Genomic DNA, 14,264 nt, shown 5'->3' with positions numbered 1-14,264 from the left:
CATTTGTGTGAAGTCTGCGTATGATGGGGGATTTTACACATTGTTAAATGGTTTACAAATATCTTTTGATACTTGTTCTATATCCGTGGGTATGTTTTTCAATTATTTTATGATTAAATATGACTCAATATGCCTTATAAGAGGTGGTGTCTTGATTTTCTTTGAAAGGGAAACAGTGAGACTGCTTAACCCATGTGTTATCTTCGGGTCATTCTGACCCATCAGTCATTGTGACCCACCGTCGTATTGCGACAACTTTACCGCATACAAAAACAAAGTGAAGCATTTTCTTTTAACTGTTGGGCTGTCTCAGACCACCCACATTGCAAAGGTTAAAAGAAAATTATTTTTGTTTTTGTATTGGGTAAAATTGGGTAAACACAACGATGGTTTGTTATGAACCTTTGGGTCATGTGACCCGAAGGCAGCACAAGGGTTAATTGTGTTTAGACCCTGTGTGCAAATAAGGACAGCAGTTGAATATTTTTGTCCAAGTACTTTCCCTTCATGCAGCTTTTGACAACAGTGAAGAGCACAGAGATGGTTCATGTTCAGACCTGCTCCAAGGGGTTGTGGATCACCTCAGTGAGAGCCAGAGGAATTACATGGGTTAAGCACATAACTCAGGAGCTTCAATCAGGTCTTTTATTTGTAAGGCACAAAAGACATTTCCTTACTGCAGAATGGTTCATTCAATTAGAGTACATGGTTTGTTGGTTTTACAATACATTTGTTTCCCCCTGCTTTTTAAATGAAGCTATAGTACACTTTTTTTTTAATAACGTAACATTATTAACAAGTACATATGTGTAACTTTTACATACAACTAAATGAAGAGTTTCAATGAAAATGACAAAAGACATTTACAAAGCTCAAAGCAGTTGCCTCATCGTTGTCAAGGAAAGGAGGGGTAGAGGGGGGAGGGGTTGTATAGACTCACTACAGCATTGTAACACACACTTACTCGCCATAGTCCTCCATGACACATGCTCAAACACACATTGGAAAGCAGCTCTGAAACATACAAAAATGCTTACAAAATTATAGGTATATTCATGTACGTACATAAATTGGCCCTTGACAACATACACAAACATCTACCGTTCACAGGTCTGAGTTAAGCTTTGTTCACCTAAGGTTGTCCTATGCTAGCCTAGGAGGGGTTTCACAAACAGGAACTAGATCAGGGTAGTAAGCTTGGATAGACTGTTAGGCTTCTGGTATACAACAACCCCCCCCCCCCCCCCCCCGACACCAGGGTTTATTCTAGCAGGCGCTATAGTTTCTGCCTTTAAAAAGATATTTGAGGAATGCTGTGCTTTTTTTGAGAGCCCCGATTTCATCTGGCTAGCTAACATTAACAGTAAGTCAAGTGCATCAGTCAACAGTGCTGCTTTACTGCCATCTTCTGGCTAAAAACACCACCACACATCCTGGTCTTCTACTATAGACACTTGCAATATGTGAGAAGGGAAGCAGTACAACAGTCTAGTTACCCAATGACCCTCTACAAACTCCTCATTGAAAATGTAGAGAGCTAGGTGCTATTGTTTGCCTGACATGTTCATGGACTGAAATGTCCTTATCCCACTACAGCTGAAAGCTGATTGGCTGAGACCCAAACAGAGCCATGTAACTCGAGGTCTACCCTAACTTTAAGAATGCTGTGGGCTAACGTAACCCTAGTAAGTTAATGTTCTCTTTATAACTAGTTAAGCTTTCTGATTAGGCCAAATTTGACTTTTAAAGTCCCAATTAAGTTAATCTTTGTTGAATGTAAGAAACCAATAAAGGAAGCAGAAAAATAAACTGGGAGATGAAAGGTGCTTAATATAACAAAACATTGATTTGTTTACACGCACATTTACACCCCCACCAACACTTGTTTAGACACACACTTTTAATTAGACTGTCTCTTACTTAGAATCCTCTTCTTTAAGGTTGGAACAGAACATGTCTTGAAGAGGTCCCTTTGGCTCCTTGTGCAGATTTGCATGACATCACTGTACTTTCCTCTGCACTGAACTTTCATTAGATAGGGTGAGGGGTTGAGGGGACTAAGCCACCAATCAACAGACAGATACAGGATGAAGGGGGGAGGTCTATTGACGCATCTCCTTTATCCCACTTGTCTAAGATGAAGGTGTGGAGACAGAGAGGAAGGGAAGGGGGAAGAGGGATAGAGAATGGGCCAGGCAACAGAATCAAATACAATCGGACTAATTTTATATATCAACAAATAATGGAAACCCTTGGAGAAAAAAAAATCAAAGATGCACACAAAAGAGGAATGGGGAAGAGAAGAGAAAATCGGAGAAGGGGAGAGCAGAATGATGTTGCCTTATGCAGAGTCTGGTGAGACTGACAGTCAACTCTTACTAAACTACTCTCCTCCTACCTCAAAACCCTTTGGGATAATTCCTCTTAAGGAATAGAATTCTAAGCAGCATCACCAACCCATAACTGTGTGAATCTCTCCCTTTCTTGATGAGAACTTCCCTATGATCCTCTCTCCCTCCACACTGTGGCGATAATGGGGCATTAGTCAAACCTGTCTCCCTACCCTCTATCTCCTCTTCTCAGTCTCCATTCACTACGCCATGCTGCACTGTGCTGCAAGGTCCCTTCCCGTCAGTCTGACTTGTCCCCGTCCTCTTCTCTCTGGTCCCTCTCGGCCCCCTCCCGAACCTTGTCCTCCTTGGCTAGCTGAGCCTGGGCATGGGAGTGGGAGGCCAGGATGGAGGATAGGGAGAGCAGGCCAGAGCTGGAGGTGACAGCAGGTAGGCTAGGGGGCGTCAGACCCAGGGGCAAGGGTGTCATGGGCAGGGCCAAGCCCTGGAGCTGAGACAGCTGGTGAACCTGGAGCTGTTGCTGAAAAGACAGATGATTTGGTGTGTCAGCGCACACAAACACACACAGGAGCTAACTACAGTTAAGACCGGGATCCACTGATAGGAAAACGAGGCAAAATTCATCCAACAGAATGTCATCCCCATTCATTGGGTGTGCTCAAGCCTTCGGCGAGCACAAGCATTGTTGTTTTCTCTCATAAATATTATTATTATTTATTATTTTCCCACCCCTAAGGATCCCTCAATATTTGGACTACATAGACAACGTCGCTGTCAAAAGGTTTTGTCTTGTTAGCGGTTGCGTTGCTTCTATTGGCATTTACGTTCAGTTGCACTGTTTAGGCTTGAATTAGGTTGTGGCCAAAAGTGCCTTGTGTGGCCAAAGGGAACTCAGTGCTAGCCTTACGTCACAACGTCAGCAACGACACAGTTCTAGTAAGACAGAAAGCAATATCAGCGAGCCCTCAGCATTAGTACCGTAGCTTAAAGTCTAGGAAAGTAGAGGCTACTTTTCGCTAGGTACCTACGAACATGTCTTGATCTTCTACACAAGTGGGTTCCCCTTCGTTCTTTTTGTGAACAGTCTCACGAGCCGTACTTACACGGCGTCATGGAGCCGACCAGCTAAAAAGTTATTTTGTACTAGCATTGCTACCTGCATATACCTACAGCTGGCAGCTGTGCTCCATTTTGCTCGTAGATTCGGACCTAGCCCCGGTAAATTGTACAGCTACCTAACTACTACACTTCTGTTGTGTGGGAATCGCAGTAGCTAACCAGTCGAAAGCCGTACAAAAATACAGGAGCACACCCCACAATTTCCCCAGAAATGGTACCCTCTAGTTATTTATTATTTTCCCACCCCTAAGGATTCCTCAATATTTGGACTACATTAACATTTAGTCATTTAGCAGACGCTCTTATCCAGAGCGACTTACTTATAAGTACAGGGACATTCCCCCGTGGCAAGTAGGGTGAAGTGCCTTGCCCAAGGACACAACGTCATTTGGCAGAGCCGGGAATCGAACCAGCAACCTTCTGATTACTAGCCCAATTCCCTAACCGCTCAGCCACCTGAGCGCCTTACTAAAACACACTACATAGACAACGTCGGTGTCAAAATGTTTGTCTTGGTCCCGATTGCGTTGCTTCTATTGGGAATTACGTTCCGTGTCCCCCAGCCCGCAGCCGTATAATTTCGAACCAAGTAGACATGAGGGCAAATGAGGAATTGCCGAGACCTGATGGCCGTCAAAGCCAATTAAATGGATGGTCTGGAGGAGAATGAGTGGAGAAGTGTGCTGGTGAAGTGTCCTGGTGAAGTGTCCTGGTGAGTTGCTATCATTTAGCAACGCAGCAACAATCTCTGGAGCTAGTCTACGAACAGCAGTGCACATATACAATTTTGTTTTACTGTCAGTGAATAGCACAGAGTGAAAGTCAACGTTTTCTTTCCTCCTTTGGACAAGTAACAAGTGTTTATTTTCTAATCAATTTCAATGGTCTCTAAGCGGGCTTTGGTCAGTCGTCTCCCCAACGTGACGTCATGCAATGCATTGTGGGGGAAAGAAGAATCGTTGCAAAAAGTAGCTACTTTTTCGTATTATATTCTGTTTTGTGACACCCAACAAATAAACACTAAGCTAGTACCAGAGAATGTCTAATATGGTCTCTGCTAGCACCATCAAAACATGGGACATCTAATCGGAAATGTGTTTACAACGTCGGGGAAAATATTTAATTAGGGATGATCTTGGGGGGGGATTTCTAGGTGGGACTGGCAAGTTAGCCCATAGCTAGCCCATAGCTAGCCCATAGCTAGCCCATAGCTAGCCCATAGCTAGCCCATAGCTAGCCCATAGCTAGCCCATAGCTAGCCCATAGCTAGCCCATAGCTAGCCCATAGCTAGCCCATAGCTAGCCCATAGCTAGCCCATAGCTAGCATGATGTCTTCTTTCTAGATCTAGATAAGTTTACCGTTAGTTAGGGATGGGTATCGTTAATTTTTATCGATACCATCAAATACAATGGATAACAGTTTAAATGTTTATTACCAACAAGCAAATAGCGCAAATTCGTTGGAAAAATAAACCTGCCATATGGCCTTTAAATGCGCGGCTTCAATTTTACACTAAGCTTCGTGTTTGACCTCCTTGTCTATTTTTTTTTTTTGTCTATGGCTTACAATTCACTAAATCTCTCTTACTAATTAAACGCCACCCTCGAATAAACGCCGCCCTCAAATAAACGCTGCACCAAAAATGTGTAATAAACGCTGCTGATAGAAAAAATACGGTAATGTCACATCGCTCTGGATAAGAGCGTCTGCTAAATGACTAAACATTAAATGATGTATTTAAACTCAAGCTTGTGGGGTGCGTAGCTGTCTTCAATCCCACAGCCTAAACTTTGTGTCAACAATCCTCTCAAACAATCCTCTCAGTGAAGTTTGGCTAGCAACAGCAGCAAGGCTAGCTTGCTCGTAGCACAATTTACCAGGGTCAGCTTCTCCATGCAGGGCTCTAGGCTGACCAAATGGTCGCATTTGGCATGGTTACTGACAATGATTGCTTCCAGCAAACTTCTTTTGAATGAGCCATTTCCACCTAAATAAATGTCAAGCTTATTTACGTTTTTGGGGGCATATTTGCAGATGGTACTGTTTGAATCGCGATTCCATCTGAAATAGGGTTGCCAACTTTCTCAACCCCAAATGAGGGACACTTTCTTCCAGGTGTGCACACGCACATGCGTGCGCACCAACAGCTGAAAAACAATAACGGAAATTGCAAGCTTTCATTAGCCATACCATGATAAACCTACTCAATCAGTGTAATTTTGGAAAACCACTAATAGCTACTCGCTTGGATGTATTGTTCAAAGTAATAGTCAAGGCAATTATTACAATTTTCTCCTTTTGACACACAATAACGCTCACCTCACCAGTGGCCAGTTCACACACACTGTCACCAACAAGCAACAACTGTGTCCCATAGCAACGTTTGCGTGAGTTTTGGCACATTTACAGTAGCCTATTATTGTCCGGTGAGGCTGTGATTGGAATACGGGACTGGAGCTGTCCCTGACGGGACAAATCAAAATCACCCATAATTCGTGATGTCCCGGACAATTCGGGACGGTTGGCAACCCTAATCTGAAATACTGCCGGTGAGAACGTTGTTAGCTACAATAGCTTGTTTCAAAGACGGTTCAGCTTGTTTCAAAGGGGGTTCTTAATCAATTATTGCAATATGAGTAAGCTAAATGCTTGAAAATATCACTAGAAGGGAAAAACTTATGGTGACGTTTTGCTAAGTCATGGATGTTAGGACCATTTTTACACCGGATTGCCCAATATCTTCGTTTGATCCAACTTTTCAACTGAGGGTGCTAGCCTATAGCTTATCACTATTCCCTCTTGCAGGGGAAATGAGAAGACAACCGTTTCATTCTACACTTCACTTTTTGTATTTTGAATTGTAAATGAGCAGCAACAAATGTATGCTTTTAAATCTATGCAATCTTCATAAAGAATAAGTATGCATTTTTATATAAAACATACAGAAATATCAGTTATAAAAATTACAGTTAATAAACGGACCCATCTGCAACCAATGCAAGCAAGCACACCCTACAATTTCCCCAGAAATTTTACCCTCTCTAGTATTCAATAGAAGTCATGTGACCGCCTGCACGAGGCAGTACAGGATAGCTGGCGACACGAGGCAGGTGAATACGACACCCAGCAAGAGGAGCGAATCCTATTCTATGCTAATTGAACGTAAAATGTTGCCACGGGTTATTGAGCAACAACCACCTAGCATCTATGTTTATGTATTTCCAGCCCTCCTTTATGTTGTCATCCGTTCCTAGTTATCAAAGCCATATAGCTACCTTTAGTTGGATAACTATTGCTACGTTTGTATAATTATAGCATCACTACCGGTTCCAAGTAAAAAACTATTCACACACACAGAACATGTTTGTCACTGTTTACTATGGGCATTAGTGGATGAGGAACAGCAGTATGGCCCATACTGTGAGCTACTAACTAGTTAGTTCATGTGTTTTGGGAGAGTGGCTTTGAAGGGAGGGGGCGGGATATTTTGGGTTGGATACTTTAAAAGTCAAGCCAAAATGGCTAGTTTCACAAAATGTACCTATCCAACCTTTAGCCTTTGGCACTTCAGAATAAAACACAGCTTGCGTCTGTCTAATCTGTATCTTTTCACTGCAACTCTGCATTGAGATTTGGGAAATTATGTGATCTGTACAGATCATGGATCAACTATGGGCTTTTACACCACTCACAAATTGCCTAAATACATCGTCAATCACCGATAGAAGTAGTGACCGTTGTCCATAGGAAAAAGTGCTTGTATCGCCCAACCCTATTACAGAAGTCCCTTTGTATAGTAACAAAAACACAAGTACAAACAGATTAAAACGCACACATATGAAGCAAACACTTACCCGTATGATGGAGTTCATCTCAGGTGGGGTTACCTGCTTGGCTCTCTCTATGGCACCCATGACCTGCTGCTGATGCTGAAATATACAAACGCACAAAATCAACAACAGAAGTTATATTACAATGATCAATAATCTACACTTATCTGAACAGTAACTTTACTTGACAATCCTACTATTGATTTGATTGAGAATCTGAACGGAAACGCAGCTCAACTGAAGTTAGACAAGCAAATCTTTGGAGAGGAGGATGCCATACCTCTTGTGATAGGTAGGGGAGAACTTGAGCACAGATTCCATTCAGTCTCTTTACCACCTCAGCCTGGGAGGAAGAAACAACAAACCCAGAAAAACTGGATTTTACTGAACAATGCTGTAAATACTTCAAAAGAAAGAGACAACAAAGTAATGGTCAGGTGCGGATGGAGGTCTCTTACCTGTTTGTGCATTTCAATGTTCAGTCCATAGGACATCTCATAGTACTGCAAAATTAGCATGTATGAGACATACAATTAAAGCAATAGTTGGTTTATGAGCTTTGGTATGATATCAAACTAAGATTATGTCACTGACCATGATGTAATGACGCTGCATCTCTGACTTCTCACTAGCGAGTTTATCACACTCCATTTTCAAACTGAAAAGACAGGTCACAAAGCACACATATTAAAGTCAGCTTTCCAACTGTATGCACATGTGTATCTGTTTGTATTTACTAGACTTGTGCTTACATATGTGTGGTTAACTGACTCTTTACCTGTGGTATTGTGCTTGGAGGAACTGGAACTCATCCTTGATCCGGTCACAGGAGTCTGAAGTGGTGAACTTGAGGGGCTGACTGGACTGAGAAGATGTCTACAAAACCAGTGTGTGTGAGAGAGAGGGAGAGAACACCCTGTATGTATCTACTAAAATAGTTTCAATAAAATAGTTACTTTATCTTACTATCTAGCTTACTAAACTGAGGGTTAAAATGCTCGTATATGAGGGTCTTTTTACCATACCTTATCCTATACCTTATCTTGTCTCTAAATTATGTTATATAGGACTCAAATTTACGACAGTTCATTTACAACAGGATTGGGGGGATGATGATGAGAAGTAATCCTGGATTAGATAGCAGCGTTTTATGTTAAGGTTAGACAAATGGGGGTCTGATTTACCGACTGAAAGACTATCTTAACCAACACGCTAGCTTGATAATCAACCAAAGAGCTAGCATTTTGAGTGTTTTGGCAAGCTCCTTGGATGTTAAAGTAATTCACTACAGGATTACTTTCTACCTGATCGGGGGAAAGAAAATAAACAGAATGCCTGGGGCACATGGCACACACGAACCTACGCTTATTATCGAGTTAATACGATTTGTTGGGCGAAATTTGGTAGCTCTAATCATTGTCTGTCTTGTTTACTAGACAATGGCTTAACTAGCGTAAAACTAAGGAGCAGTTCCTATTTTGTTCTATTAAGAGGTTTACTTCTGACTTCACATATGCTAACACAGCTAACGCTAGCTACTAAGATAGTTTAGCGTTAGCTTTTTAGCTAGAGCTAACGTCGTTAGCAAAATCACGCTTGGGATAACTACTTACCGAGTGTCTTGATTGTGGAAACATCATGTCAGTGGATCTTACGGAATATTTCCTTATGCGGTTAGGTGAATAAACTCAAACCCTCCACCTATTCGGTTGGGTAGTTATGTCGACAGGCTATTATACTTGAAGTGGAACCGCAGCAGCTTGCTAGCCAGCTGTATTGCAATCGTTTCTCAATCTTACACCGTTGTTTTTGTTCAGTTCGATTTGTTTGTCACAAAGCCAACTCAAATGTTTTGTTTTCTTTGACAATCCCTTTTCCGTGACATTTGATAGACGTTAGATTAGCAAAAACTGCAGGGAATTTTCTAAACAAAGGATATATTAACTAGTAGCTAGTTGTCTTAAATTAAGTGGATCATCGCGAGGAACAACTCCGTTGTTCAGATTGGAACGGACACTCGGAATATTTTCTACGATAAACAATGTTTACAAGCTTATACCACCCCAATTCACTGGCTATCCAGTTAGCTATACAATGTACGATGTCGAGGAACGAACGCCCCATGTGATGTGGGATTGAGGTGGCGCACTAAAGGTCCATTTTAGATGTCAAATGTATAAAATTACAGTGCGGAAGTGTTGTTGCAGCATGGAATGCCCCTGGTGGAAAGCGTACAGAACTGTGGGTCCATACGTTTTGAACTACAGCGTCGCCATTGACGGCGGGGCGAATTACCAACACAGTAGGTATATTCGACTTCATGTAGCGCGGCTGCAGCCGGCTGCCTTGAAGCTGAGAATGCCATTGGTTGCTTCAAGTCAGCCGGGCTGCAGGCGACGCCGGCGCTGCATGAAGTCGAACGTACCTAATGTTGCAGGAATTACGTTTTTGTAGGCCAACCCCCCGGAAGTTAGCATCTCGGGAATAGTGATGGGAAATTCGGATCCTTTTAAGGACTCGGTTCTTTGAATCTCGTTCATTAAAAGGAACGATTATTTTTTCGAGTCACCCGTTAATTTCAACAGGAGGGGGGGGGGGGGGGGGGGGGTTGCTCAACAAAAAATGACTTTAAAAAATGCAACAACCAGCAGTGTGTATTTATCGAATTCATGATTCAAATTACTAAACAAAAATTATATCCTGAGAAAAGTGGATTTTGAGGGGCACTTCTATTCTATTTTTTTTTAAAAAATACATAATTATTCATAAGTATGCAGTGGCATAACGACATCTGACGTTGATAACAAACCAAACCGTTTAAAAATCGGTTGAAAATTTAGAAAGTTATGGTCATTGAAAGGTGACATGACATGAAAACTTCACTTTAGGAGGTTATTTAACATTAATATGAGTTCCCCCAGCCTGCCTTTGGTACCCCAGTGGCTAGAATTTTCGATCGGTGTAAACCAAGCCCTGGTCCTTCTCCGAAGAAGATACAAAACTGGCCTTGCTGAAATTAAATTCTGGATCAGTACTAACTCTCCTTCGTTCAGCTACTAACCTCGGACAAGTAAGTTAGCTAACTAACGCTAGGCTATATCATTTTGTAGCTTTACTGTATATGGTTACCTAGCTTGCTACCCTTAGAATGTGGCTGTAACATTAGCTCTGCAGCTAACAGCTGAGTTACTGTCGCTAATGGAAAAGTAGATAGCATCAAGTATGTGTGTGAATACACATGCTGTAACGTGAGTGTTGTAACACTTCTTTGTTATTTGGATAACCTTCTGCTGTTGGTTTTATGGCGCGCGCGATATCCGCCTTTCCCCGTAAGATATTTATATATATTTATGCAATTATTACCCTACGTCACACGACTGTCAAGCATTCTCAACTGCGCATGTCGGATGCAAAAAATGAACTAATCCCGGGTATAGGCCTACACTTGGAGTGTCGATCAGGTTATCATCTCTGGCCACTGGTTTTCAGGGCTTGCTTCATTTATCCATGCACAAAAGTCACTTGACCCCGATACCTTTAAATACCCTGACCAAGTGATCGGGCAAAACTAGCCTGGCTTACGGAGGTCACTTTCTCAGGCAAATGACGAATGAAACAGGCTTGGTTAAAGAAATCCAAGATGCTGGCTATCCTCAGCAGGCTCGTATCTACTAAAGGCAGTCCTCCCTGACGTTTTTAGTGTAGAATGGCGTGAACGGGCAAAACTAGGCTGGCTTGGGAAAAACTAGCCTGGCTAACGGAGGTCGCTTTCTCAGGCAAATGATGAATGAAACAGGCTTGGTTAAAGAAATCCGAGATTGCTGGCTATCTTCAGCAGGCTTGTATCTACAAAAGGCAGTCCTCTGACGTTTGTGCACACTGCCAGTGAGCGACCCGAGTCTGACTGAGCTAACCCTAACCCCTAACCCAGTGGGGATTACAACCAGGGTTCTAAATTAACTTTTTTGATCACCAGCCAATTTGGCTGGTAACTTTCTAAAGAAAGTTGCTTAATTTTACTTCATTTTCTGTGTTTTTCATGCCAACAATGTTAATAAAACGACAATGTTCTTAAAAGTTACCAGCCAATCAGAATTTCCACTAGCCAAATTTTTTTTAGGTGAAAATAAGAACAATTATGAGTTTCACTGAATGCATTTGATCGTTTTATTAACATTGTTGGCATGAAAAACACAGAAAATGAAGTAAAATGAAGCACAGAAGTGTGATGCAAGGGTATGTGAAATCACCAACACGTGACTAAGTAAGGACACGATTTATTGTAAATAACTAAAACGTCCATTCGCGTCATGATGAGATTGACTCCTGCCCATGCATTTACAGTAACGTTTTGTCCTAAGCAGGCATTAATTAAACTGACCTAATATACTGTTTATTAAGAACAGTGTATTTACATTACACTAGACTGTGTCAGTAAGCAACATAATTTTTCTTATGCTCTTATGCGTAGACTACATGCGGCAATCCTTACAAAACATGACAACATTTTCATTGTCAAACACAAGCCATTCCCGACCCGTCAGCCATTCGGCATTACATTTTCTTTTGTTCGTTTCTCTAGTGCTATCAATATCCTCATCCCCTGCCTCGTTCTTCTTCTCGCCCCCAGAAGTTTGTCCTATAACCACCGCTGCATTAAGTTAACTTTTTTACTCTATCTAGCTCTTATTACCTCCTATGATCCGCTATGCTTCTTCGATTTGACTTCTTCCTTGTGTTTTCTGGTGGACGCTCCATTCGTTTCCACGGATTCTCGCGCCGGTTTCACTTCCACTGCGCGCAGCCAATGGGCGTATAAAACGTTATCACGTAGCATTACGGCACAGTGTTCATGGGAAACTTAGGAAGTACTGCCAGGGGGATAAATGACCGAGAACTATGCCGAGAACAGAGCCTTATGTATCTAATGCCTCATGTATAACCGGCCAAACTGGCTAGTGAGTTTTTATTAACACCCGCAAAAATGAATTTTAACCCGCATTTGGCGGGTGTTAATTTAGAACCCTGATTTCAACCTGTCCAAGTTCACTGCGCACTTTAATTCAAAACACATAGGCAGCTATGAAGCAAAACTTGATCGATTAAACATTAGTGATCCATGCTCCCGGAGTTATTTTTACGACCTTTGCGAGTGAAACGGAAGGCTTCCCTGACCTTCTGATCCAGATATTTACAACTCTCTATCAACTTTCATTCTTCCTACTCTGTAGTCTTTGAAAGCCTACAAAAGCCTGGAGGAATAGAAATGGACGCAATCAGATGGATTAGTGATGAATATTCAGCTTTGAAATCTACCGGCTACGAATTGCTATGTGTAGCTAACGTTAATGCAGTCAGTTTTATAACTTGTATAGCTAGCTAGCGTTAGCATCAACGGTTAGCTATTAATAGGGAGGACAAACCCGTTTGAGCGTTTTTCCTGAAATACGTTTTAATAGTTATTCCTGGGGAAATTATGGAATTAAATTACATATTAACTATACTGAAATACGTGTTAGTATTAACGTTGGCTAACGTAGCCTACATTATATCAGTGCACTTTTCATCACCAAAATGCCATTACATATTTATTACAGATAAGTCATTCCAAGAAACTGAATGATCCTCAGTTGAAGCCATGGGTGGTTGTCAGGAATTATGGGGTTCTTTTCTCTGGATCTTAGGAATGCTATAAAATGCTCTCCCTTTATCTTTTCCCCGATGGTTCAGGTATCCCGGCGCACAGCAGCTATCCACCATGTTGAATCAACGTTTATTGAAATAGGCAGCAACACAAACTAGCACACGACAGCCACTCCCTCTGTTCGCTGATTGGCCGGTAGAAAATTAACCTGAGACATCTGACTTACGTACCTCATGGCCAGACCTAGTACAGAAGCAAAAATCAAAATTGACGTAGGAGGGCAGAGCCAGGCTTTTGTTACTGCGCTACCTGCAACAATGGCGGGTAGATCATCCAGAGTCCCATAAATGTAATATTTTCGGCTTAACTAATTGATTAAAAAAGTATGCCAGTCTTGTTTGGTGCTTTACACAGTCCTGTACATATGTATTTGCAACCATATTCTTAATTGAAACGTTTTTAAAAATCGTTAGTAGTTTGCTACGCTAACGTTCCATTACTGATTTGCACAACAGTCCCGCATTTCTCTGATTAGCTTTGAATGGACTCCATGTCTACAGTTTTAATTAAACTCCATTAGCATTGAATTGCAAACGAATTTCGTTTGATATCAGTGCATAACAATCTTGCTTTGGAGACATCGGTACATAACCGTAACCTTGGTGTCTCATTTCATAGGGCTATGTAGCCCATACCCCTCAGTTTCGAGGGACAAGGGCGTAAAATAGAGTATTGGGATTCGGCCTTAATACTCAAACATCTCCGCAACTTATTGAGTTGTGTAATAGTCGTGCACCACAACGAATCGATATTGAAATTCGTTGCCAACTCTTTTAATAATCGCATTTTCTCGATTCGTTGTTGCAGCCCTAATTTGCACGAATGTACCAGAGCATTAGCAATTTGTTTAGAATAACAAGAAATTGCTTTTATAATGTGCATAAGTGACTAAATGATGTGGAGGCTGAACAAGTATTTTTGTGATCAGAGAAATCTAGGTACTAAACCCACCGAAAAACATCTGCATCTATTCCAGAAATCTGTGTGTCACCTACTTAATCACAGGCACTGTGCATTAGTGGGTTCTAATGTGCGCAGTGGTACGCATATTCTCACGCCGTGTTTTTTTTCATAATCTGACACTGTAGAAACACCTGTATGCATTTTTTGGCTCGCATTTTTATGCACCTTCATACATTTGACCTCAGGAATGTGTGTGCGTCTGGATTTTATAGGGACGATTTCAATGGCAGTAGTTGGAAATGCCTCTGGACACAAATGGACTGAAACAACAAATTAGAGCAACAAAACGTCACAT

At 41.7% G+C, this 14,264-nt stretch overlaps 1 protein-coding gene across 1 annotated transcript; it reads right to left on the bottom strand.

Annotated features, from left to right (window-relative positions):
- Positions 1-631: 631 nt before the first annotated feature.
- Positions 632-9,460, bottom strand: LOC136949538 (TLE family member 5-like). Its single transcript, XM_067243858.1, has 7 exons — positions 8,916-9,460; positions 8,081-8,178; positions 7,897-7,960; positions 7,761-7,805; positions 7,583-7,645; positions 7,327-7,401; positions 632-2,871 (listed from the first exon to the last, which is right to left on the bottom strand). Exons 1-7 carry the CDS (start codon positions 8,940-8,942, stop codon positions 2,632-2,634), a joined length of 612 nt encoding a protein of 203 aa, XP_067099959.1. The 5' UTR covers positions 8,943-9,460; the 3' UTR covers positions 632-2,631.
- Between the last annotated feature and the right edge of the window lie 4,804 nt (positions 9,461-14,264).

The sequence above is a fragment of the Osmerus mordax genome, chromosome 9 (assembly GCF_038355195.1).
Source record: "Osmerus mordax isolate fOsmMor3 chromosome 9, fOsmMor3.pri, whole genome shotgun sequence".
NCBI lineage: Eukaryota > Metazoa > Chordata > Actinopteri > Osmeriformes > Osmeridae > Osmerus > Osmerus mordax.
The sequence above is the reverse complement of the archived record's forward strand: the minus strand, read 5'-3'. Positions and strand labels throughout refer to the sequence as shown.

Bases quoted from the DNA above. Each gene is read 5' to 3' on its own strand.
- LOC136949538 (XM_067243858.1), bottom strand. From the start codon at position 8,942: ATGATGTTTCCACAATCAAGACACTCG. The intron at 7,806-7,896 runs GTCAGTGACATA...CTAATTTTGCAG, and splicing joins TGCAGCGTCATTACATCATG to TACTATGAGATGTCCTATGG. The intron at 7,402-7,582 runs GTATGGCATCCT...TGTATATTTCAG, and splicing joins TCCCCTACCTATCACAAGAG to CATCAGCAGCAGGTCATGGG.